Genomic DNA, 27,114 nt, shown 5'->3' with positions numbered 1-27,114 from the left:
GAGGGTGGGTAGTTCTACACGCGATCAAAGCATCCGTGTTCAGACTGTGGGAGGAGCAAAGGAGACCAAGTGGGAGCGTTTGGTGACCCTCTCACAAAAGGCACAACACCCCAGTCTCAGGGCATTCTGATCCCCCCCGCCAGAGCCCACTCAGGGGCTGCTAGGGGTCTGCAGGCCTCAGGTGGGAAAGTTCTGCTCTCGGATTTAATGGTAGTTATGTGTGGATCGCAGAAACCTAGGGTGGGCCATTAGCTGAATTTCAGCTCTAATGCCTCCCAGGTGTGAGGGCTTGCCAGTCAAGTTACTTCACTTCTTTTAAGTCACTGTTTTCCCACTGCAAGTGGGAAGAAATAAAACCAGGCACATGGTTAAATATATGCAGTTTATTGTATGTCAAAAAAAAAAGAATAATAAATAAATAAAACACCCCTCCAAAAAATAAATTTAAGGTTATAAACCTCAAAAGCAAACAAACAGGGCTTCCCTGGTGGTGCAGTGGTTAGGAGTCCTCCTGCCAATGCAGGCGACAGGGATTCGAGCCCTGGTCCAGGAAGATCCCACATGCCGCAGAGCAACTAAGCCTGTGCGCCACCACTACTAAGCCTGCACTCTAGACCCCACAAGCCGCAACTACTGAGCCCACGTGCCACAGCTATTGAAGCCCATGCTCCGCAACAAGAGAAGCCACCACAGTGAGAAGCCAGGGCACCACAACTAGAGAAAGCCCGCTTGCAGCAACGAAGACCCATCACAGCCAATAAATAAATAATTTTATAAAAAACAAACAACAAACAAACAGGCCCACAGGATGGTGGGAGGCCTAACTGGGATGTCATCAGTAAGATACCTGGCACCTGCAGCAAGTGGCTCTTCTTTTCCCTTTCTTCATCCATCTTTGGTTTCTTTTTGGGGAGACGTTTCTTCCCCAAGGAGATGGATTTCACAGAAGTCCATAGCTGCACTGAGGTTAATGTATCTCAGAACTCCGATGCCTTTGCAGAGGTTGGGAAATAGATGTCACTCCTCGAGGCGCCTCTCCCCCGAGATGTCTCTGTGGGCACTGGAGCTGGCACCGTCTCTGGTGGGCACTGCATGAAGACTGGAAAGGCAGTGGGGCCATCCTGGGAGGGCCCGAAGGGGAGGGAGCCCTGTGCTCACTCATGGAAATGGAACTTCCCCCCGGGACAATAACCCTGGTAGGAGACATTCTGCTGGGGAAGGCAAGGCCGGGCAGCGCCCTCTGGAGGATTCCAGGACAACTCTCCACAGTGGAGGGAAGGAAAGTCTCAGAAAGCTTGGAGAAGGCAGAGAACCAAACATAGCTGGGCTAACGCCTAGTCTTAGAGCCGATGGAAATGCTCTGAGAGCAGGGGTTCATCCTTCCCTTTTTTCTCCTTTTCCTTCCCCTTCCCTGTTCTCCAAGATCCAAAAACACAGTACTCCAAAGGCTTAAATATTCCTAGCTTTGTTTGGTGTTCGTTTTAAAGGGGAAAAAAGGAGTAAATGGCAACATGAATTTTGAAAGGTAAAATGCGTATGAGCCTAATGCGTGAACCCTTTTATATCAGTGGGAGTGGAAAATAAGATGCTTAGCAAAAGTGGAGTAAAATTAGTAAGAAGTGCTGAAGAAGTGTTCATTCAGGAAAGAGGGACAAAGCTCCGGTTTGTGGAGTTTGGGTATTAAGAAGAGGAATCAAAGTATCCACAGACCTGTGGTCCTTTTGAGGTTCTGCAGAATTTGTCATTTCTCTAGGATGATTGCAAAGCACGGAACTGGCTTGCTCCTTGCAAAGTATTTCTTCATCCAGTTTCCATCATACCCTTGAAGGACCACTCCTTCCCTCTTTGAATTCTCTTTCTTCTGCATCCTTTGTATTTATTTCTCTCTTTATTTTTTTTTTCTGGGCCCTTTTTGTGCTTTTGCAAAATAGATTTAGCATTAATAGTATAGACTATTGAAAATAGCACTTGCCGATAACCTTGTAATTATAACTCAGAATAAGTGTAAATGGAATTCTTATCTAGCAGTACTAGATATGCACTTTTCTGATAGGCAGAGTCTGATAAGGCCCAGGGTTGGAGGGAAGGTAGGCAAACAGGGGCATTCTCAATCTCAAACACTATTGATAAGATTGCAAATTGGGGACCTTCTGGGGAACAGCCTGGCAATATGTATCAAAACTTGAAACAAGTATACCTTTTGACCCTGCCATTCCACTTCTAGGAATTCATTCTTAGGTCATAATTGGACACATGCACAAATGTGTTTTGCTCAAATGTATTCTTAGGATGGCCACGGCAATATTACATGTAATGGGAAAGAATTGGAAACAGCCTAAATGATCATCGGGTTTGACCAAACCTAGTTTAACTAAAATTAAATTAGTTGTGACACTGCCTCATGGTGGACTAGTATTGCACCATGACAGGAAGAAAGAAGACCTATATATTCACTTTCAAAGACGCTCATAATATATTATTGAATTCCAAGCTAATGTGTATAATATGATATTTTTTTAGGTAAGAGTGAAGGCATTGAGACACGAGTAGGCATGCTTATTTGGCATTTAAAATTTTGGAAGAGAGAGGTGGGGGAAACGTATAAAGGTGGTCAAAGGAACAAACTTCCAGTTATAAGATGAATAAATTCTGGGGATGTAAAGTACAGCATGGTGACTATAGTTAACAATACTGTATTGTATATCTGAAAGTTGCTAAGAGAGGAGGAAGTTCCCACCATAAAAAAAAAATTGCAACTCTGTCAGGTCACGTATGTGTTAAGTAAATTTACTGTGGTAATCATCTTGCAATCTACACATTTATAAAATCACTATGTTGTACATCTTAACCTAACACAATGTATACATCAATTATATATCAGTAAAGCTGGGAAAAAACTTTGGAAGGGAAAAACAGTGATTCTAACTGGGGAAAGATTGGGAAGATCACTATGGTTTGACACAGCAGCTTGAGCTAGAGTTTGTATTTGTTGTTGTTGTTTTTGTCCATTTTGTTTTTTAAATTACTTTTTTGCTTGAGCCAAGGTTTGGAAGCAGATCTGGATTCAAATCCTGGCTCTGCTCCTTCCTAGTGTCGTGACCTTGACATTTTGCTCAACCTCTCTTCCTCTGTGCAGTGGAACTCATCGTGTCACTGACCTCATATTGTGAGCATTAAAATCAGATTAAAAAATATAAAGTGCTCAGTTCAACACTTGGCACGTGGTAAATAGTAAGTGTTCAGCATATTGTAATTTTTACAGAGAAAATGTCTTACTTCTATCATAACAGAGAAAGGAAAGCTATTTCAGTGGGAAGTGGTAGTTCGGGTTAAGAAGCTTAAGTGACATTCTCAGGAACTAAAATGTAACCTCCGAAGGGGACAGATTTGTTAACAGGGAAGGGGAAGAGCTTGTCAAATTAGGAAATAAAAATGTGAAAGAATATCAAAGGGCACAGGGGACCTAAAGGCAAATGGGGTAATTTAAAATTCTGCAGGCACTAAACAGGGTATAAATCTTTCCAAAGAAAATAGTTAATTGGGACAATCTGTATGTGGGATAAAGGCTATCCAGGACAAATACTTGATTGTCACGATAATCTTTATTTTGGCTTCAATATTAAAAGGGGTTAACTATATTGAAAGGATATTATATAAGGTAAAAAATGGTTGACACTACTCCAGAAACTGTCCAGAACAGTTGGATGAGTGTGGAGAGCTTTGTGCTTGTCATTTTTGTTATAAATATTAGTTCAAGGTCAATAATTTATATTTGATTTCAAAGCTACTTAAAAGTTTCAAGGAGAGTTCTCCTCTACTTATTTTAAAAGTCCACTTTTTGAAATCAGCAAGTCTAAAGGATTTTTCCGGAAACCTTAAAGACAATCGGAAGTCTGGCTGGGAGCACTCAGTTTATAAATGGCGCAAGCCTTGGAGTGGCTTCTGTTGGGGCCAGGGTGAGCGTGGAAAGAGAGAAGGGGGCGGGGAGACCACCACTGGCAGAACTGCCAGGGTGCTGAGGCTTCCTGAAGAATCCCATAGTAGGCACAGGTTTTACCATTTTGTTTTATTCTATAGGTGTCCTACATCAGGGGAAGCTACAACATTTGCTGAAGTTTAATACACTCTAGAATATGGTAGCTGCCTTATTAACCTGTAATTGACTAATAGAATGCTCAGCATCTTTAATAACTTCATTAAAGTACAGACAATGTATGCTTCTTTTCTTTTTTCCTAGTTTTATTGAGATGTATATATGGTATCTAATTATTGTGTAAGCTTAAGGTATTCAGTGTAGTGATTTTATATATGTATATATTGCAAAATGATTGCCACAATAAGCTTGGTTAATGCATCCATCACTTCATGTAGTTATGTTTTCTCCCTGTGGGTGAGAACTTTTAAGATCTACTCTCTTGAATATACAATACAGTGTTTTTAAATTCAGTCACCATGTTGTGTATTACATCTTAATGATTTATTCATCTTATAATTGGAGATTTATACCCTTTGATTACCTTTATCTATTTCCTCCTCCACCGTCTCCCCTCTGGCAACCACTCTGTTTCTGAGTTTGGGTTTTTTTTCTATGCATAAGTGACATCATACAGGATTTGTCTTTCTCTGTCTGACTTATTTCATTAGCTTAATGCCCTTGTGTTCCATTCCAGTTGTTGCAAATGGCAGGATTTTCTTCTTGCTGAATCATTTTCTTTACCCATTATCCATTGATGAACACTTAGGTTGTTTCCATGTCTTGACTATTGTAGATAATGCTGCAGTGAATATGGGGGTGCCGATATCTCTTTGAGATAATTTCATTTCTTTCAATATAACCCAGAAGTGGAATTTCTTGATCATATAGCAGTTCTATTTTTAATTTTTTGAGGAATCTTCATACCATTTTCTGTAGTGGCTGCACCAATTTACATTCCCACCAACAGTGCACGAGGCTTCCCTTTTCTCTGCATCATGTCGACAAAATCTTATCTTTTGATGATAGGCATTCTGACAGGTATGAGGGGATCTCTCATGGTGGTTTTGATTTGCAGTTTCCTGATGATTAGTGATAGTGAGCACTTTTTCATGTACCTGGTGGCCATTTAAATATCTTCTTTGGAAAAACGTTTATTCAATTCCTTTTTCCATTTAAAAATCAGATTATCGGGACTTCCCTTGTGGTCCAGTGGTTAAGACTCCGCGCTTCCACTGCAGGGAGTATGGGTTTGATCCTTGGTCGGGAAACTAAGGTCCCACGTGCCGCGCAGTGTGGCACCCCCCCCCCAAATCAGATTATTTTTTGTTAAGTTGTATGAGAGATATATATATACACATATATGGATATCAACCAAATTTATCCGATATGTGGCTTGCAGATATTTTCTTCCATTCCGTAGATTGCCTTTCCATTTTTGTGGGTCATTTCTTATGCTCTGCAGAATCTTTTTAGTTTGATGTAGTCCCACTTGTTTATTTTTGCTTTCCTTGCCTGTGCTTTTGGTGTCATATCCATGAGATTGTTGCTGAGGCCAGTGTTAAGGAGCTTTTACTCTGTGTTTAGTTTCAAATTTTACATTTAATCCATTTCGTGAGAGGTGTCAGATAGGGGTCCAGTTTTATTCTTTTGCATGTGAACATCCAGTTTCCAGCACCATTTATTGAAGAGACTTTTTCCCCATTGAATATTCTTGGCTCCCTTGTCAAATATTAGTTGACTATATACGCATGGGTTTACTTCTGGGCTCTCTATTCTGTTCCATTGATCTACGTGTCTTTTCTTTATGCCAGTATCATACTGTTTTGATTACTACAGTTTGTAATATATTTTGAAATCAGGAAGTGTGATGCCTCCAGCTTTATTTTCTTTCTCAAGATTGCTTTGGCGATTTGGGGTTTTTTGCGGTTCCATATGAATTTTAGGATTATTTTTTCCTGTTTCTGTAAAAATTGCCCCTGGAATCTTTATAGGGATTGCATTGAATCTGTGGATGGCTTTGGGTAATATGGATATTTTCACAATTTCAATTCTTCCATTCGTTGACTGCAGGATATCTTGCCATTTATTTGCATCTTATTTAATTTCTTTCATCTATGACATAGTTTTTAGTGTAGGGTTTTCTCATCCCTTTGGTTTATTCCTAAGTATCTTATTTTTTGATGATACTATACATGTTTTCTTAATTTCTATTTTGTGTAGTTCATTATTAGTGTTTAGAAATGCAACTGATTTTTGCGTATTGACTATGCATCCCGCAACTTTACTGAGTTTATTAGTTCTAACAGTCTTTAGGTAGAATCTTTAGGATTTTCTATATATAAGATCATATCATCTGCAAACAGAGACATGTATGCTTCTTTTAAATTCTGAGATTGTATATTATGAAGCAGTCTTAAGATGGGGTGGTTTTTATTTGGTACAAATAAACATAACATGATCCTTGTGCTTAAGAAGTTTATAGTCTGTGGAGACAAAGCTAAAGCACATGAAACGTTTTCATGCTTCTAGCTTAGCTTGTAAACTAAGTGCTAACTTGTATGACTTTGGCTGATTCATTTATTCGACAAATAGACTGCTTACTATGTGCTAGGTATTTGTCGGAGTTAAAATCAAGAACAAAATTAAGTTAGTTTTCCACACTGTGGAATAATAATTATTATTCTAGAATAATAATAATTACTCCACACTGTTGAATAATTTGTTCAAATGCAATTAGCATACAATATAGTAGAGGCAACTGTACCATAGTGGTTAAGAATGGCCTGTGTCTGTTTTGTTCACCCATGAATCTCCAACAAGTGGGACAGGATCTGTCTCATAGTAACTATTTAGTAACAGTAATTCAGTGGACTGAATTAATGCTCATAGCAATAGTCCAGGCCCTTTGGGAACTTACGAACTAGTGGTAAAAGCAGTTTTCCCAGGAGGTATGTCCTGTATGATTTTTTTTTCCTTTCTCTCTCTCATACACACAAACAGGTTTCTTTGACAAATAATTGGTGCTCTGTTCTGCAAACTTCTCATTTTCATTCCTCAAGATTTACTACATAGCATTTATTAAATTCATTAGAACATTAACATGTATGGTTGTGACATCTTTGGGAGAGGTGGATTTGGCCATAAAAGTCCTAGGAAATCTGGAGAAAGAACACTGCCAGGCATAGAGGGAACTTTATTTCTTATACTCATTGGTCTATCTCTAGCACCCAAAACAATGCTTGGCACTGCTTAATAAATCTTGGGAGACGAAGGGGAGCACCCCAGATCCAAAGATAAGAGTGTCTCAGTAAAGTAATTTTGCCTTAGACATATTTTTAACATCTATCTATCTATCTATGAATAAATGAATGCATAAAGGATTCAAAGTAAGGGACATGGGTCTTGATTCAGACGTGGAGAACAGGACTCTTAGAGCCAAGTCATAGAGGTTAGTGTGAGCAGAGAGTGTTTTGGGGAGATAGTGGAAGTTGGTCCAACTAGAGTTTTGAGGCTGTGTAGTGGGAAATAGGAGAATTCTGGATGGTAGGAGCCTTCAGAGGTGTGCAGAAGAGTTGGAAGCATCACAAAGAGGGAATTCTTGCAGATTTTTTAGCAGAATAACAACTAGAAAGCAGCATTGAAAGAAGATTTGACATCTGTGTGCAAGATGGGTTGCAGTTATGTGAGTTGGTCTGAGTCAGAGGCACTTGTAAATCCAAGAGTGAGAAATGAGAGAATCTTAGCAAGGGCAATAGAACATCAGGGAGAGACTTGAAAGAAGAATCAGTAAAGCATGGTGAGTGTGAGGAATCAAGCTGAACTCCAGGATTAATTTAGGGCAAGTTCAAAGACATATACAGTGTCCTGTGATCTTGTTGATGGAGTCTGGGATGAAACTGGATATCACACTCGAAATATTTATGATGGGTGGAGTTCAAGTCATTGATTTGGGTTCTTTTTGGAGAACCAGGGGAGGCAGCACTGTGTGGTGGTTAAGACCATTGGCTTTGGTACCAAAGAGAAATGAGTCCAAGTCCTAGCTTTGCCTTGGATAAGTTTCTTAAACTGCATAAGCCTCAATAACCTTATCTACCAAATGGAGACAGTACTAGCATCACCTTTACAGTGCTGTCAGGAGTTGGTGAGATAGTGCATGTACAGCTCTTAGCAAAGAAGTGCACACATCATAAACACTCAATATACAAATTGCTGGTTAATGTCCTTCCTGAACTGGGAGAATAATCACTATCATGTTTGTATGCATGTGTCTACTTGCTTTTTTCCAACTTGAACAGCAGTCAATCTGTTAGCACAGCCAGTAGGTTGGCACATGGTTGATGGGAAAGCCACAGCCAGAGACCAGGCAATGAGGGGGACAGTGCCCTCCAGGGCAGTGCCATGCCATTCTCTGCAAAAAACTGGAACTAAGCCCAGTGTTGTGGAACACACTAAGGCTGGCGGAGGACACGAAGGTATAAGGGGAGGAGGGAAGAATTTGGGCTGTTCATGGCCTTGAAGCTTTTGCACAAGACTCAAACTTTGCTGTCAGCTCCAGGTAGGTCCCTGGTAATGTCATCTACTGCAAGAATGAGCCCTCCCAGAAAGGGCTTGATTTCAGTTTCCACGCGGGTTCTTTGAGTGTCTTTCTAGCCCACAGATTGTTTGCTTGTTTGTTTATTATTTTTAATGAACTCAGCATTTCTCCCAGGCCACTTTAGTGGTGCTCATTAAAGAGATGGCAGCTCCAAAGTTTCTTTATCGTACAGCTGGCATTTTCACCCTGTGAGGACATAGTTCTATTTTTCCTATCTGTGAAGCTTGGTTTCTAAATCACCCCAACTTGCAGAGTGTTTGAAGATACAGTGTTAAGACTCAAGTAAATCTTTATGCTCTAGTTCCTGTGCAATCAAAAGAAGAAAGAAGTGGGCAGATCAGAGTTACAGCTAACCTTTTTCCATTTCCTCTACTTTTTTTGGTCTACTGTAATTATGCAGATTCTACTACCAAGATAAGAATACTCTAATTTGGGGACTTCCCTGGTGGTCCAGTGGATAAGACTTTTCGCTCCCAATGCAGGGGGCCTGGGTCTGATCCCTGCTCAGGGAACTAGATCCCGCATGCATGCCTCAACTAAGAGTTCAAATGCAGCAACTAAGAAGTTTGCATGCCGCAACTAAAGATCCCATGTGCTGCAACAAAGATCCAGTACAGAAAAAATAAATTAATTAAGTAATTAATTAAAAAAATACTCTAATTTGGAGGAATATAATGCATTTTTGTGTTGCCTTAAGTTGATTCAGTGACTTCCTTGATATCATTGATACACTCTAGGACAGAGATTCTCACACTTGGGTGCAAACTTTAGAATCTACTGGCTTTCAAAAATTCAGATGTCAGTACCTAGACCAAATGAATTAAATAAAAATCTTGGGGGGTCGGGGAGGGTAGGATGGAGTGAGGCTTGGAATCAGTATTTTTAAAATTACTCAGGTCCTTCCAATGTGTAGCCAAAAACCAATGCTCTAGAACAGTGGCTCTCAACCAGGTGCAATTTTGCCCCTGACCCCCAGGGGACATTTAGCAATGTCTGGAGATTCTTTTGGTTGTCACAACTAGGGGAGGGGTGTGCTACTGGCATCTACTGGGTAGAAATCGGAGATGCAGCTAAACAACCTATGGTGAAGCAATTCACAGGACAGGTCCACCGTAACAAAGAATCACTGGGCTCTAAATTCAGTAGTATTGAGGTTGCGAGGCAATGCTCTAGAATAAACAGGCTTAAGAAATGAGATATGCCAGAGCAATGTGTATGCCCATTGTGAGGAAAGCATAGCATGTAGAAGTTTACAGTTTTGGCCACCCAGCAAGATGAGGGGAGGGAAGTGGCTTTAGTAAATGCCTCTACCCCTTGAGTCTTCTCTGCCTGCCATCACAGATCTGATGATGTGGTTCTGGCCTGTCCTTGTAACTGGAGCATCTCCTGATTCTGATTTTTTAGACAGGCTATCTTCCTTTAGTTCCATAAGTTTATTACCCTGGAATGGCTTGGAAGAAGACTAAAGTTAGGAAAATTAAACCTATGTAAATTAGCCAAAATAAATAAATTTTTTAAAATAAGCTTTTGAGTTGCTTGTTTTTTTATATAAAGTTTTCTAAAATTAGGGAGCTAACCATTTGAAAGTGATTATACGTGGACTATAAGAAATATGATTTTATGTGCTGTAGAACATTCTTTCTCTTCTTTTCTTTCGATTGGATAAGAGGAGGCTAGGAAAGGTATTTTTAATTTTACTTCAGTATAGTTTAATTTTGAGACATTCAGGAATACTTTTATAGCAGGTTCTTTAGCCTATATTTATTATATTGTATTATTAATTTAACGAACTTTATCTCCCTCTGCACACACCCAGGTTTCCAAAGTGTAACACACATAAAAGATATTTGCCATAAACACGTTGTCTATTCCTGGGTACACTTCTCAAATTTAGTTGAGGTGGTGAAATTTAATATTAGATATAAACATAACCTGTTGAATATAATCAAAATTCAGTTTCCAAAAACCTATAAAAGTAGATAGTTAAAGCTCTTGAAGTTTCTCTGAATTCATTGATCCTTATGCAAGTGGTTGATTACCAATTTTTTAAAAATCTGCCATTTAAAGAGGTTTCAAGAGATTTTAAGCAGTACTTTTAATGCTCTACATCAATCTTTTGTACCAGAAGTAAATTCATGTATATGCAACTGGGGTTATGTCTATATAATAGTTTTTCAGTTTTCTCCTTCTTTTTGGGTGGGGGGACCCTTTTGACACCAATGTAATGCAGTTTATTCATTCAGTAAATATTTCAGGGCCTACTATGTGCATTTTGTGTTAATAACTATAGTAGCTTTAAAGTTGTTTTAGTCTAGTTTAATGTGATTTGAGGCATTGTGCCAATTCTCTTGTGTGCTGGGTCCCTTTTACATTTCGTGGTTGGAATGTTTTAAATTAAGACTAGAAGAATAACAGTGCATGTAATATTTGGCATGAATACTCCAAACTTCTCTGTTGGGATAACATATCTCATTTCTTCATTGAGTTTTAGCAATGATTCCATAATCCAAGGGATACTTTAATTTTAAAGTAAACCTGTTTTTTTTTTTTTTGTAGTTGTGCTTTTAAATTAATCTATAATTGCATTTAAAAAAGTTCTCTTTGGATATGTAAACATTTAGGTTTTTCTTTTAACTTTGGAGCTTAGTTGAATGAAGTTTGCAGAAAATTAATCCAAATTTATGGTGTAGAACTTACTAAAAACTTGATTACCGTGAGAACCTTGCAAGGTGTGCTTAATAACAGGTATACCTAATAGTAAATGATCAATATTCTGCTGAGACTCTGAGTGTGCATATGTGGGGGGGTGTGTGTGTGTGTGTGCGTATTTTTCAGGAAGAGTGGGAGCTCTTCTCTGCTGGGACTGGGGGATGGAGTGGGGAGGAGAAGAATTAAATTAGTGCTGGGCTTCCCTGGTGGCTCAGTGGTTAAGAATCCACCTGCCAATGCAGGGGACACGGGTTTGATCCCTGCTCCAGGAAGGTCCCACATGCCTCGGAGCAACTAAGTCCGTGTGCCACAACTACTGAGCCTGTGCTCTAGAGCCCGTGAGCTACAACTACTGAGCCCATGTGCTACAAATACTGAAGCCCTCGCGCCTAGAGCCCATGCTCCCACAACAAGAGAAGCCACTGCAGTGAGAAACCCGCGCACTGCAACAAAGAGTAGCCGCCGCTCGTCACAACTAGAGAAAGCCCACGTGCAGCAATGAAGACCCAATGCAGCCATAAATAAAATAAATAAATAAATAATAAAATAAATCTAAAAAAATAAAAAAGATTTCTTTAAAAAAAAAAGAATTAAATTAGTGCTTAAGGGTTAAATGGGTAAAGCCCAACTGCGTGGAGAAATCACCTGGAGCCATTCTGGTTTCTTGGAAACCAGGATTATTGTAGGTTATTTGTATGTATACGTGGATGTAATTTTATTTCAATATGTTTGTCTACACCTTCATCATATTAAAGAACAGCTGGGCTGATTGGTAGCCCCAGTCTAGACGTTTCCTAGAATGGGGACCTGTTTTTCAGTACATGTGAAAGAAAAACTGATTTGGTTTGGGGTGCATGGAATTAACAAGAGTGGATCAAGAGTTCATTGTTTCCAAAATGTTTGAAAGACATAGAAGAGGAATTAGACATGTTCTTTATATGCGGAAGGTATGGAACCAGAGCTGGTGGATTGAAATACAGGAAAACAGATTCTGGCTCAGTCCAAGAAATGTCCAAAGAGATTATGAACCATGGAGTTGTGAGGAGTTGTAAAGAGTAAGGTGGATGGAGTGAGGAGGAGTAGAAATTTCCTTTCAGTGGAGGTTGTCAGGGAGACCACGAGTGGGAAAGGACACAGGGGATTCGGCAGTGGACAAATAGTGGACATTGGACAAGATGATCTTTAAGTTCCATTCCTGTCTAGCCATTCTGTGATTTTTAGGACCTATTACTTCCCCTGAGCAATGAAAAATGAAGACACCTAGCATTCGAAGGGGAATTACAGATTCATTAGTTTAAAGTTCTTAATGGCTTTTTCTCTCCAACTTCTGCAAGTCCCCATGCAACTATCCCTCCTCTTCTACAACATCCTTTTCTTTCTCAGTATGGGAACATCCTCAACAGCATCAGAACATGCCTTTTTGTCACTCATCTTAAAAAGCAAATGAAAACAAATGATGCAGAGAAGAATGCGCTTGTGCAATAAAATGTCAGCACGTTGAAACTCGGAGAGAAAAACAAAAACAAATTGAAAAGAAACTTCTCAATCCAAAGTAGCCTTCCAGCTCTCGCCCTACTTCTCTGCTCTTGATTCAAGTGGAAATTTCCCAAGGAGGTATCTCTGCATGCGCTCTCCCCTTCTCACTGCCCTCCTCACCCCTCCTCTCCTCCAAAGCCGTTCCTGTCAAGGTCACACCAGAAACCTCTATTTTAATGAATCCGGTGGCCGTGTCTCCATCCTCATTGCCCTGAGCCCCAGCAGGATTCAGCATCATTCATCCCTCCTTCTTCTTTTTTTTTTAAATTTTAAATTTTATTTATTTATTTATTGGCTGCATTGAGTCTTTGTTGCTGTGCATGGGCTTTCTTTAGTTGCGGCGGGGAGGGGCTGCTCTTCATTGTGGTGTGCGGGCTTTTCATTGCGGTGGCTTCTCTTGTTGTGGAGCATGGGCTCTAGGTGTTTGAGCTTCAGTAGTTGTGGCACACAGCCTCAGTAGTTGTGGTGCATGGTCTTAGTTACTCTGCAGCATGTGGGATCTTCCTGGCCCGGGGAGTGAACACATGTCCCAGCTGCATTTGTAGGCGGATTCTTAACCACTGCACCACCAGGGAAACCCCTCCTACCCTCTTCTTAAAATACTTTCTTGACTTGGCTTCCAAGGCATCACACCCACTTTTTCTCCTACCTCCTTAACTCCTCCTTCCGAGGGCCTCTGCCATCTCCACACTCTCTGGGCAGTGGTTCTTTACCTGACTTGGGTAAAAATGTGAGAGAGAAGCCAGGTCTCACTCAAGTCTAATTAATTCAGAATCTCTGGGGAAGACTTGTGGGCATCAATTTTTAAATTTTTAAAAAAGTTTTTGTTGGAATATAGTTGATTTACAATGCTGTGCTGGTTTCCGGTATACAGGAAAGTGATTATAGGTTATTACAAGATACTGAGTATAGTGCCCTGTGCTATACAGTAGGTCCTTGTTGGTTATCCATTTTATAAATAGTAGTGTGTATATTTTAATCCCAAATTCCTAATTTATCCCTCCCCCTTTTTCCCCCTTGGTAACCATGAATTTGTTTTCTATATCTTTGTATCTGTTTCTGTTTTGTAAATAAGTTCATTTGTATCATTTTTTTAAAATATTCCACACATAAGTGATATCATATGATATTTGTCTCTGTCTGGCTTACTTCACTTAGTATGATGGTCTCTAGGTCAGTCCATGTTGCTACAAATGGAATTATTTCATTCTTTCATTATTCTTTCATTCTTTCATTCTTTTCTATGGCTGAGTAGTATTGCATTGTATATATGTACCACATTTTCTTTATCCACTCATCTGTCGATGGATACAAGTTGCTTTCATGTCTTGGCTGTTGTAAATAGTGCTGCTGTGAACATTGCGGTACATGTATCTTTTTGAATTATAGTTTTCTCCGGACATGCCCAAGAATGGGATTGCAGGATCATATAGTAGCTCTATTTTTAGTTTTTTTAAGGAACCTCCATGCTGTTCTCCACAGTGGCTACACAGGGTTCCTTCTTCTCCACATTTTGTTTTGCTTGCTTGTTTTTGTTTCTGTTACCTGGACATACTAACGTGCAGCCAGGATTGAGAATCCAGATGATTTCATCTTGTCCCACAGAATAAGCACCAAATACTAGCTAATGGCTCCCACATTAAAGTATGTCACATATCTTTTCTGCACTCCAGACTTGATTATTCTGTTGTCTCTTTTAAAGTTCCTGTAGGAATAGATGTCTTGATTCCACCGCCATGCTTCTCCCCTCATCGGATCTGCTTCTCCCCTGGGTTTGTCCTCTGTCATTTGTAGACTGAGCTCTCAGGCAAAAAGCTTTGGCAGTGTCTTGATCCCTCATCATCCCACAGCTAGTCCAACAGCCAGTCCTTTTCGTTTCTCTTCCAAATATGCGTATCCCACATCTTAACACTTCTTCTGCTACCACCGTTTCTCATCTCAACGGCCTCAGTAACCTCCTAACGCCCCCTGTGCTCTTGCCTCCCTGCCTCAGCCACTTCTCGTGTAGTCAGAGTGCTCTTAGAAAACCCATCAGACCACATCACTCCCTGGCTTTAACCCCTCCTGTGCCTTCCTGCTCACAGTCAAGTCCACCCTCCTTACCCTGAGCTAGAGGGTTCCCTTGACCTGGCCCCAGGCCAACTCTCCAACCCCATCTCTTACCACCGCTGCTTCCTTCACTCTTGTTGGGTCACATTGCCTTGCTGGCTCCTAAAGCTCTTCCAAGCTTGTTCCTCCCTGAGAGCTTTTGCACCTACGCTTCCCTCTGCCTGGAACGCCCTTCCTCTTAGCTTGTCGCTCTCTCACTCACTGGTCTGAGCTTTCTGCTCAGATACCACCCCATCCAAAATGCTCCTCTCTCCCAATCACTCTCTGCCCTTCTTCTATTTTTTCTTTCCATACCATTTATCTCTGCTTGACATCCTGTTTTTATGGCTGTTTCAATAGAACTTTTGTCACTGCTCTGTCCCCAGCAGTGTAAGCAGGGCCCACACATAGTAGATGTCCAGTAAATACTTTTGACTGAACAACAGAATACCACATGCGTAACCTTGTGTTTTGTCCCTTCTGTGGCACTTGGCCCCTTTTCCAGCCCCTGAGCAGACCACACTGGCTCATGGCCTGGAACTCCTGCCAGGTTTATCTCAGGACCTTCTCTCTTCTGCTGCCCCCCATTGGGCCCTGCCTGCTCACAGACAACTCCAGGAATACCAGGGGGCGGGGAAGAAGTCAAGCGGCATCTGGCATCTTAACGGTGGACGCATAGCCACCGTTCAGTTCCTTTCTGACCGCTCAGCGCAAATCCCTGCTGCTCCTGTGTTCTATATGCAGTCTTTTCCTTGAGAATCCACCTTCCTGATTTCCTTCTTTTCTCTCTCTCTCTGTCCCTTCTCAGTCTCATCTGCAGGCTCCATCCTCTTCTTTGTCCATCCCTTAAATGTCAGTATTTCTTAGGGCTTTGTCTGGGTTCTCTGCCCTTCTATTCCACTCCTTCCTTTGGTGATCCCATCCATTCCTAGGGCTTCAGAGTCTGTACATGGTAACGATTTCCAAACTTGTATTTCAAGCCTAACCTGGACTTGTCTGTCCAGTTGTAAAGGGTTTATCAATACTTGGATATCTCAAAGGCAAATTCTCAAATTTGATGGGAAGTAAGCTGAACTTACCTTCTCTTTGAGTTTTCCCCTCAGCAGTTGATCCAGTTGACTATGCAGAAGCCTGGAAGGCATCCTCCTCTATATCAGTCAGTTGCCAATATTATCAGTTTTCCCATTAAATAGCTGTAGAATCTGTACACTGTTTGTCACAGCCTACTGCCACCAACTAAGACCAGGTCACCACCATCCTCTCTTACCTAGATTCCTTCAAGGACAGTTGACATGCTGCATACCCCCTACTCCCACCTGCATACCAGTCTGGCTTCCTGTGCTGCTCTTGGTCTTTATAAAATATCCATCTGATTGTGTCATCCCCTGCTTAAGATGCCTTATTAGAGTTTTTATAAAGTCTAACTTGTTAAATAGGGCTTGTGAGATCCTTAATAACCTGTTCTCAAACTGACTGTAGCTCTTAGAGTATCTTGGAGGTATCTGGCTCCTTCCCTGCCTCCCTTCATACCCCATCCCACCTCCCCAGGGGCTACCATAGGACAGAGTAAGGCCTCAGTAAATATTTGTTGAATGAATGTGGGAAGGCAGAGGCCGTGCATTGTAATTGTCAGTGTCCTCAAATTCTGGTTTAACTTGTCTTAAACTTTTTAAGGTTTCCAGAATTTTTAAGAAAATGTGGTTTTTGTGTACAGTCCCGGGTATATATTTCCCTCAGCTCTGTGGCTTTTGGGGGTTGTTAAAAACAGAACTAAAAGAAGTATGTGAGATTCTGCTAGCAAATCATTTCCAATGTGTGCTCTTTGAGGGACCGTTAAGTGCTGAGCTTAGGAGGCTGCCGAACAGGACACGGGAACCAAACCACCTTTGTGAGCCAGTGGGCATCAGGGAGGCACGCTGGCTGAACGGGCCTCCGCCGTGAACTTTTTCAACATGGGCGCGTGTAAGCCGGCATCAGAATACCTGAGACTTGTCGGGACTTGTCTGAATAGTTTATTACATTTTCAAACCTGTTTGGGAAGCAGGCTTACACACAACCGTGTGTTTGGGGCTTGCACAGTAAATCTTATTTAAAAGAAATAGAGAAACGCGTAATCATGTTTAAGCTGTAATAATATAAGTGAGACTGTGGGTCTCAGTTGTAATTAATCTAAAGAAGAACGGTAAAAGCCCTTCTCCTTAGCAGATCCAGGTCGGCACTTTCGACTTCAGCCCCAGGGCTGGGAGCTCCTGGGTGAGGTTTCCAAGTCTTTATCCTCTCCTATCTCTCACTGCTCTTCCAGGAGGATCAGAGGGGCCGAACAGTCAGTGCTGAGTCAGAGGGGTCAGCGAGAAAGGAATGACACACTTCCTGCCTGACCTTCTAGGGAGTTTTTTTGTTTGTCTTTCTGTTTTGCTCTGAAGATTCCGTGAAAAGACAGAAGATTGGCCTGACCATCTCTTGATCAGCAGCCTTTATTATTTATAGGATATCTACCCTGCTATACCTTCTTGTTACTAACAGGGTTTTGAAAACTGTTTTTTCCCTTATTATAAAAGCATCACGTGCTAGTGTAGTGTATCTATCAACTATAATTTGACAAAAAAGTGAAAATGAAAAAAAAAGAGTTACTCCTTAATTTCAACACTCAGTTAAAAACATTTTGTGACTGTAACTCCAGGCTCTTTTCTGTATGCCTGTAGTTTTTCTCTACAAAAATTGTATAGTACTTAGTAGGATTTCTTTTATGTACTGCGTTGTAGCCTTTGTGAAGGGGTCTCATGTTATTAATTACTGCACAAAATCATTTTTCAAGACTGTATGACATGCCATTATACAGATATGCCATAATTCACTTACCCAGCCCCCCATTTGGATAGGAGCGCTGTTTTTAATCTTCACTGTTGTCAGAACACCACACAACTGCCTCGCTCTTAGCAGCTGTCCACACTTGTCTCTGTTTCACTGGATGTGTTCTTGCAAGTGGTTCAAAGGGTGTGTGGAGTTTGATGGTTTTGATCTTTATTGCCACTTTGCCTTCCAGACATTTGTCCTGTTTTACATTCTCACCATATAATATGAACTTCTTACACATGCCCTGGATGGCCCTACCTATTCTGGCCTTTGCCTGACTCCCAGCTGCTTCTTCCTCGTGCTTCCAACAGTACAGCCACACTGGCCCCCTTCCACTCCTCTCCCTGGGGTGGGCCAAGCTTGTGCCATCTCAGGCTGGAGCACCTGCTCTTCCTGCTGCTTTTCCTGCTCTTCTTCTGGCTCTTGGCACACACCTCTGATGCCACCTCTGCCAGAGTGGTCTCCATCAGAACCCCCTGTTCATTTTCATCCCAGCACCTCTTAAAATCCGTCCTCTAGTTACTTATGTGTTTACTTTGCTGCTGTGTCTTTCTCCCATTGAATGTCAGTTCATGTGTTTTATTTCCCACCATGTGCCCAGCGCCTAAGTCAGCACCTGGCATGTAGGAGGTACCAGATAAATGCAGGTTGATTCTGTTGAGTGAATGAAGAAATCTCCCTGTCACCTAGGAAACTACAGTGTAATGGGGTGATTAGATGTATACAGCAATGGCTCTCCCTTGGGGCAAAATGCGCTAGATGTTGTAAGGAAGCTTCCAAGTTGCATAGGGAGACAGGCCTCATGTGAGCTGAATCTTGGGAGACTGGCAGTGTTTGTAGCTGATGATGGTGAAAAGGACCCCAGAGGCCAAGGAAAGCAGGAGAGCAGGGGCCCAGAAGTAGAAGAGTGCTAAGCCTGGTGAGGGCAGGACTGGGAACCGCCTTACCTCCTGTGCTGACAGAGTGGGCTCTGATCCGTGAGCCCTGGGAAGCACTGCACAGTCCTCACCGGCGAGTGACATAGTAAAGTGAGGATGGGGAAGCCCTTTTTCAACTCAATTCTAGGCACAGATGGTGACGTTTCGGTGCTAGAGCTGTGCTTTGAGATGTGCCATGAGGGGAAGTAAGTGCAGGGAGCAGGAAGTTGAGGCCAGCGGGTGAGGCCTGAGATAGGACGGGGTGTTGGGGCTGGCACGCGGGGGAGGCAGAGGGGCACTGCAAGGGTGGGGAAACGTGAGAAACTGGTGGCTGGCAGGGGGAGCGTGAGGTCCACAATGACTGAGGTTTCGAGTCGGAACGGCTGATGGGAGGATGAGATACGGAGCCCAGAAGAGAAGCTCTTTTGGGGTGAGGAGGCACGTGAATTTAGTTTCGGCCCATCCTTTTGCTGTATTAGTGAGCATTTTCCAGATTAAACTAACCCATGTGCCCTCCTTTGTCCTGAAAGACTTTGGGTGATGAGAGGATAGAGGACGGGAGACAGAAATGTACCACAGGATAGGAAACTCTGGGCTCCAGTGGCCTCCTCCTCATCTGTAGGAGCAGGACTGCTCAGTGGGAAGAAAAACAGGGTTCCGACATCTCTCCAGGGGATGAGAGGTGGTTTGCTAGCAGTGTCTACTCTCCAGTCACCATATGGAAGACGCTTGTTTGATGTCAGCTTGTTGTTTGGTAAACTTGTTGAGTTGTTAGATTGAGGAGGATGGGGTGGAAGACAAGTGCTGATGTTGGATGCTTGAGCAGGGAGGCTCTGGGTGTATATGGGATGAGCCCCAGAACTGGGTGACACATTATCCTTCCCCTGCAAATGGTCAAAACTGGTGTGTGTGTTTCCTGGGGGCAAAAATCAAGGAGAAACTGTACTCAAGACATGCTGTAATTTTGGTGGCTCTCTGAATTGAAACATTTCTGAAAGTTTTTTTTTTTAAATTTAGGTTTCCAAATAGGCACATGGGTAAAACTACAAAATGAAAAAGCTCTCTGTCCTCTAAAGGGGTGGTAGAACAGCTTTGATGGCCGTCTCTGTAATGTTGTCTTTTCAAGAAAAACCTTCTGCCACCTTGAAAGCAAAGGTTTAACAGAACCCATGTGAGAATGGGGGAAGCACAAATGGAAAGACAGAAGAACTTGGTGAATGAGAGCTCATGCAAACAAAGAGAGGAATCAGTGAGGTCTGGTGACAGGGGGATGATGGGATCCAGAGAAGTTAAAACAGGGATGAAAATGATCAGGTTTGGCGATGGGAGGAGGATGAGGAATTTGGCTTGGGAAATATCATATGTTGCATATTAACTAGAAATTCTAGAAATTTATAGAGAAATTTACTCTACCTTTGGAGAGTTTTTCTTGGCAAATTTAGAGTTTAATTAGTTTAGTATTTTATTACAGGGGATCATGTTCAGTTTCACATGAAGGTTTGCAATGGAAGAATGCTATAAAATGTCAGGACTCTGTTTATATTCAGTTCAGCAGAAAATAAACCACATTCAAGTGCCAGCATATTTATTGCAACAGGCGCTCAGTGTTTCTGTGCTTTGTAAAGGCTGATTTAGTGTTGTCATTGGTGGTGCGAGTGTGAAGAGAGATTGGAGCCTCCATCATAGAGGCTCATTCTAGAGTCCTAATACCTGGCTCTCACCACCGCTGCACTGCTGGCTAGCCAAGTGGTTATTTATGTATTCGTTTGTTTGTTTGCTTGCTTCTGAATAAAATTTTATAAAATTTATCCTTAAAACCTAGAAACACATACGACGTGATAGAAAAGTCTGCCTTCCCACACTTATTTTTTATGCAGCCCATCGAGGGAGAGGCTGCGGAGGGCAGTCAATGTGAGGATGGACTTGAGAAATCTCCACCCCTGCCCTGTCTCTGAGGTCAGCACTGGCCCCCAGCAGCTCCAGTTCCCTGTGGAACTCACTGCTCTGCCTGACCTTGAAAGATGGGTTGCCAGGTATTCTCTTTATTTTCCAGACAGTCCCCTATTTGTGTTTTCTGTCTGGTGAACCAAGGACACTTTCGTGATCTGATACAAAGAGAAAAAAGCCAACAGATTTGGAATGAGATCCCTGTGTTCCTGTGTTAGCATTGCACTGAGCAGGTATGTTAAATTTATGGAGCTTGGTTTCCTCGCCTGTAAGCCAGGGATAACGGTGCCGACCTCCTAGGGTTTCGTTGAGGGCTGAGTGAGTGTATGGAAATCATCATGCACGCTGCTTGGCATCTAGCAGGATTTCTCGACCCTGGTCCAGGCATGAACCATGCACTTCTATGCCGGCAAAAGCCCTTTTGGGTGACAGAGGGTGAATCTGACCATCCGTTGTCTCTGTGAAAACATCCCAAAAGTGCTTCTGGAGCACCTTACCAGTCTCAGGCACTGAGAGCCCTGGAGTAATTCCCCTTTAGCCTGCTTTCTTCCTCGCCAATGACTCCTTCCTCCTTGAAGCAGAGGAGATGGACAGAGAGAAGCAAGTTGAATCAAAGAGGAGGCCGTGCTTGGGGCTCTGGTTTTAGGGAGGCCATTGAGAGGGTTGAGAGGGCTGGGAGAAGGCCAAAAGGGAGGGTCCAGATGGGACTGAAGGGGGGGGGGTGAATGCAAAGAAAACAGCACTACCCTTGGCAGTCACCAGACGGTACACTAGGGACTAGGGAGCATACGGAGAATGCCAAAGCATAAAGATCAAGGTGTTTTGCAGACATTTCCAGTTCTTTCCCAGAGACTATAGCATCTGTTGAAATAAACAAATGAAGGTGCACATTTTCATGCAGCCGTAAATTGCATTATCTTTGTGGTGATTTTGTCAAATGTGCTGCTGATAAGGATGTGGGTGGCCATAGAGGAAATATTTCTCCTGGGGTGTGTTATAAGCAGTCGGTGAAACTAGGCCAGAGAGAGAGCACGTGCCCTGGAGGTTGCTGTTGGCCTCATGGCTCAGGTCTCATGGCTTCTCTTCTCAGCCCTGCCCCACCTTGCAGGGCCCTGTTGAAGATGCTGCTTAACCTCTTTGACACTGCGCTTGCCGCCCACTTTCCCCGGGTGTGGGCACAGTGAAGTGACTGAGGTGATAGTGCCCTGCTCTGAGATGTCTAGATAACGTGGAGAACATGCGCACTCAGGAGGAGAATCTGGTTTTCTAAAAGCCACCGTCGTGTGCTTGCAGATAGCTGGAGAAGAAGTACCACCTAAGACGTACCCAGACTTCCCTAATGACAGCTTATTTAGTGTCACTGTGAAGTTCCAGAGTGCCTCCATCGGCAGCAATGCCAGTTGTACTCCCAGGGGAGAGGCCTGAGCGTGTTGGGGTGCTGAGCGGTACCTTGCTCCAGCTGCAGAGCTGAGCTCACCAGAAAGAGAAGGAGCCATGTGTACACCTGAGCGTCAGTCACCTTTATAAGGCTGGATGCACACAGATTCCTCGGCCTCTAGGCCGTCACACAGGGTTTCCAGGGATAGAAGTCCTGGCTGCCTCCTCTCTCCCTGTCTTAGAGCACGGATGATGCTTTTGCATTGGGCAGTTGACACAACTGTTGATCCTAAATCTGTCGAGAACGTCCTAATTGTATGTCCTACGGAAGCATAGGAGAGCTGTATTCATATCTCCAAAGGCAACTCCAAAGGAAGCGAGTTGGATATGTTTTTATATAAGGCGATTCTGTGAATTTTGACCACCCCACAATCTCCCTGATCTTTAGCCTCTGTCTATGATTCTTCTTCCTTCCTAAATGAAGGAGGGCGAGCAGAACTTGAAATTACAACTGCTAGGACTGCTTTAAACGGCAAACTTTGAATAGCTCTGAACATGTAAGACCTGGGCCTTCTGGTCTCAAGTAAGAGAGGAAGGAGGGATGTCTTAAGGAAATGACCTCCTGCCTGATCTGTAGCCCATCCAGATGTGGTGCTTTGTTTTGGCCCCATCGAGTGGCTTGCAGAATCTTAGTTCCCTGACCAGGGACTGAACCTGGGCCCCAGCAGTGAAAGCGCCAAGTCCTAACCACTAAACTGCCAAGGAATTCCCTAGATGTGTAGCTTTTTATTCTCCCATTGTTGGAATGCTCTCTCCGAAGTCAGGAATTGGTTCTCCTGGGTGTGGAGGTGCCCAGTTGACACATGAGACTCTAATGCTTGCAGCCTTCTCTGCCCTTGCCTCTCCCAGGCAGGACTTCTGTGACTGGGTTTGGAGCACATGTGAGGGCTGTGCCGCCCTGTTGGCAGTTGTTTTCTGTGACGCTGTGCACCTCTCCCTCCTGCCTTCCCTTCCCACCGCTTCCCTGTGCTCCTCTCTTCTCTCCCCACAGCAGTGGACAGAGTGGTTCCCGACAGCCATCTAGCCACGTTGCTACCACTGAGGCCACATTTTAAGGAAATGTGAGAGCCTGGTTCCTCTGTTTAGGTATAGCATTTCTGCTCTTTGCATTTTGTAACTTACCCTTGGAATTGCCAGTGAATCAGGGGCTGGGAGGTCTTTATGATTTAGAATCCTTTGCTTCCAGGAGTTTTCTCTTTGCATCTTTTTTGACCCTTACCCCCGATGAAGTTGTGATAGCATCAAGAGGCCAGTCAGAATTTGGGGAAGTAACACAAAGAAACACAAAATGTTGGTTGCTAGGGTATAAACTTCACACCTCAGTGCGTTAGTGACATGATAATGCAGGCTGAAGAAAATGAGAAATGTGTTAATGTATTTGTCAGTTGGTGTTGATTTGGTGTTTCTTTCAGCCCCCTCCCTGATTTAGTAGTAGGCATTTGGTTTTTTTCTTTTTCTTTTCTGTTTTTTTCTTTTTTTTGCCGGGCGGCTTGCAGGATCTTAGTTCCCTGATCAGGGATTGAACCCAGGCCACGGCAGTGAAAGCTCCGAGCCCTAACCATTGGATCGCCAGGGAATTCCCTATAAGTGTTTGATTTTATTTCAGGTCAGCAGTAATGCTTATTGCTATCTGAGCACTAGCCGTGAATTGGGCAATATGTTCTTTTCTTCACGTGGTTCTCTTTATAGCTTGATAGCAGTTTCTATGAGGTAGAGGATGTTATTCTCATTTGACAGAGAACAAAATTGTTCAGAGAATTGAAGTAATTTGCAGGTCTACAAAATCAGGAAGTGGCGTGGCTGGAATTTGAACCTGACCTAGCAGACTCCAGAGCATTTGTCCATTGTATTCCACTTGGTTTTTTTTTTTTTTTTTTTTTTTTTTTGCTGAGTACCTAGTAGGCTCAAGGCAGAGTGTTACTGCTACAGAAGATAACAATAAAATCAACCAAATTACCATGTCGTTGAAGATAAGATAGATATGCCACCAAAGATAAGGACAACTGTGAGAGGTACCCAGAAAGTGTTACCAAGGAGGCTCCGTTGAGGTGCTGTGGGGGTTAAAGGAAGTGGCTGAGATCCTAACACCTGTTTGGGATCCTCAGGAAAAGAATTCATCAAGGGGGTGCCCTTGAAGTGGGCCTTGTGGGACTGGCCGAGCTTTGCCCAGTGGGGATGAATAAGGGAAAGATTTGTGGTTGATTATGACTGTCAGCTGCCCGGGTAAATAAATAAGCTTCTAGAGAGACTCTTAGAGTGTACATGTGCATGTATCTCTGTGTCTGTACATGTGTATATTGTGTGTGCATGGATGCAGTCATGCATACAGTCTTTATGAAGACTTCATATTCTCTTCAAAAGCAAAAGACTAATGATTTTAAGTAGCAGCGTTGTCCAAACTCTATTCTCTAGTTTTCCTGAGAACCAGCACACCTTTACGCAATACGTACTATTAACAGACTTTCATGTGTATACTGGCCAGGTAGGAATGAGGGCTTTTTTTTATTTTCCTTTTTCCAGGCATCTATGGTTAGGGCTGCTCCCCACTTTTTTTTTTTTTTAAGGATTGGCTCCTCTTTTCGAGCATGTTGAAACGTTAGACTTCCTGTTTCTGCTTGATTTTGAAACTATCTCCTGTTCACCTATCACAGGTAATCCCTGTCTCAGTGTAGTCGTAGTTTACGGGTAGCAAGTACAGGCAGCAACCCGTCCGTCCCTGCTGTGGATGTGGAGACCTCTCGGGATTCACAATGAGAGGCTGCATAATGCATTCCGCTACAGGTGACGAAACCCAGCTCCCAGAATCACAAGCAAGACAACTTTTAAAGTGACTGTTTTTGACCAGTGGCTTCTGTGCGTTGGTTTGGTAAGGTTATGGTTGATTTTTCGAAAGGACGGTATGAATTCTTTTGAATGGTTCTCCGGGAGGACTGGCTCTCCCTGAAGGCAATACGGATACCAAAGAATACACATCGGCCGTGTGGCTGTCTGTGTTCCTCTGGTCTGTGTGGTTCTACTGAGACTCTGTGAAGCCGTCCTTCTGATCCATACGGGGGAAAATGCTGAAACGAGGTGAGTTAACAGTACCCTTCCGATTAACTTGGGTGTGATGTCTTTGTCAGAATCTGGCGGGATGTCCATGACTAAGCACTGTGGTGTCGCTGTCTACAGGGAAGTAACCTTTGGTCACAGCTTCAAAGTGGTTGTGTTCAACAAATCACTGCTTTTTTTTTTTTTTTTTTTTGCTATGACTCTGGGTGTGGAGAGCGGGTATTAAGCTGAAGGAAGTTTGAGTACTGTGGGTGGAAAAAAATGGCATCTGAAATTTACATGTAGACAGTTTCATTTGCAAACAAATGAAACATTGAAATGCTTCAGAAGTGGGGCTCTGGACCGATCCAGAACTTTTTCACATAAAGTTTCTTCTTTTGACAGTTTCTATGTGTTTACTAACTCTCAGACACCTCTGGATCCCAGTAATCTGATAGTGGCCGTAACACCTCCGGAGACCTGCGACCACAAGGGTGTTTATTTCTGTTCTCCCATTATGTAGGGGTTTGTCAGGATATCGCTGCTACCATTTCCTCTAATGGCCAATAAGGAACTTAACCCCACACATAAGGCCTTTTGTACTTTAAAAATACACCTTAAGCTTGTTTTCAGCCTTACTTAATGCTTCTACAAGTAAACGATTTTGAGATAAATTGGATACGTTTTCAAGGATTGAAATAAAGAGCATTTTAAAATAGCCCTTAAAGTTATATTGGTATTTACACAGTCTTGTTCAAGTCTATAAGTAATATTTTTGAGGTTTATTTAAAATTGTTCTGCTCAAAAGACTTTCTGGACCTTAAATTGAATACTAGGAAGGAACTAGAAACTGGAAGACGTAGATGAATGTTCATATACCTAGTTTCTTGGCCCATGAATTGAACCCCTGGCAGCCAATGCTGTGTCGCAGAGCCGTGACTACTTCTGTTATATGGAACTTGGTCATCTGCACATCATTTATGTAAAATGTACATTTGCCTACCAGATGCCCAGAGGTGTGCGTGTGACTGTCCATTTTTCTTTATATATGTATACAGGCACATTCTATCCAATATATAAAAATGGTTATGTGTCTGTGACTGTGTATCATGGGGTATATACCGTTGGAATCAGAGCCAGGTTTGGTTGGGAAGGTTTTGTGGGAGACGTGATTTTTGGGTAGAGTTCTACGGTAGGGGTCAGGGTAAGTAATATACTTGGGCAGAAAGAAGCAGACATAAAGCTTCCAAGTCTGAAGTGATTACGTTAAATGCATTCATGAGTAAGTGTGAACCATTTAGGAACAAATGTAAATTATTGGTTGAAAATAGCCAGGCTGAAAATGAAGAGGAGGCAAGGAGATAAGTGTCTAAGAGAACTGGAGGGGTGTGTGGGAGCTTCTCTATTCTGTGCTGCTGGTACATGTCAGCTATGGATACCAGCACACTCAGACCATGTTGCCATCTAGTGGAACTGGCTGAAATGCACAGGGAGCATCACCACCTCTTCTCATTGCAGGTTAAATTAATAGTGTGGTCATCTTGGCAGTAGAGAAGCTCACTTCTCTTTCCCCTGCGGATTTTAGATGACGTCGAGAAAGGAAATGGGTGTAACTGTGCTCCCCAAAAAGGTATTAATTTTGACTCTAGAAAATGGAGCTGAGTACCAATATAAAGAATCTCCTGTAGACAACGTTTGGAGGCTGTGGTCTTGCTGAGAGTGCGGGTGTGTGTGTGGCCCTTCAGCTTGGAGCATGGAATGTGCAGGAAGCAGCATTTGAGAGGCTCTGCAGCAGAGTGAAAGCACACCACGTGCAGCTCTGGGTTGGCTTGTTGTTTCATGTGGTTATAGAGTCCAGACTGTACAGTGCTGGCAGAGGAGAGCTCTGACCGTAGACACCACAGCCCACAACACCTCAGAGCTGGAAGTCACGGTAGAGAGCTGTACGCCTCCTCCCGTCCCTTCCATCCACTCGCACATGCATTCACTCAAAAAAACTAACTGAATTCCTCTTCTGTATCAGGGAC

General features: G+C 42.7%; 1 protein-coding gene across 2 annotated transcripts in view; it reads left to right on the top strand.

Moving 5' to 3' along the window:
• Positions 1-27,114, top strand: part of TNFAIP8 (TNF alpha induced protein 8) — a 124,206-nt gene that overhangs the window by 38,484 nt on the left and 58,608 nt on the right. The window contains exon 1 of one of the 2 annotated variants that reach the window (XM_057736885.1): positions 24,724-25,129. The exons of the other annotated variant lie outside the window; for it this stretch is intronic. Coding sequence (XP_057592868.1) covers positions 25,117-25,129 — 13 coding nt within the window. The 5' untranslated portion in view covers positions 24,724-25,116. Of the gene's footprint in view, positions 1-24,723; positions 25,130-27,114 lie in introns of those variants that run through there. 2 annotated transcript variants of the gene reach the window in all.

The sequence above is a fragment of the Hippopotamus amphibius genome, chromosome 1, assembly GCF_030028045.1.
Source record: "Hippopotamus amphibius kiboko isolate mHipAmp2 chromosome 1, mHipAmp2.hap2, whole genome shotgun sequence".
NCBI lineage: Eukaryota > Metazoa > Chordata > Mammalia > Artiodactyla > Hippopotamidae > Hippopotamus > Hippopotamus amphibius.
Note: the sequence above shows the minus strand (reverse complement) of the source record. Positions and strands in the feature narration are given on the sequence as shown.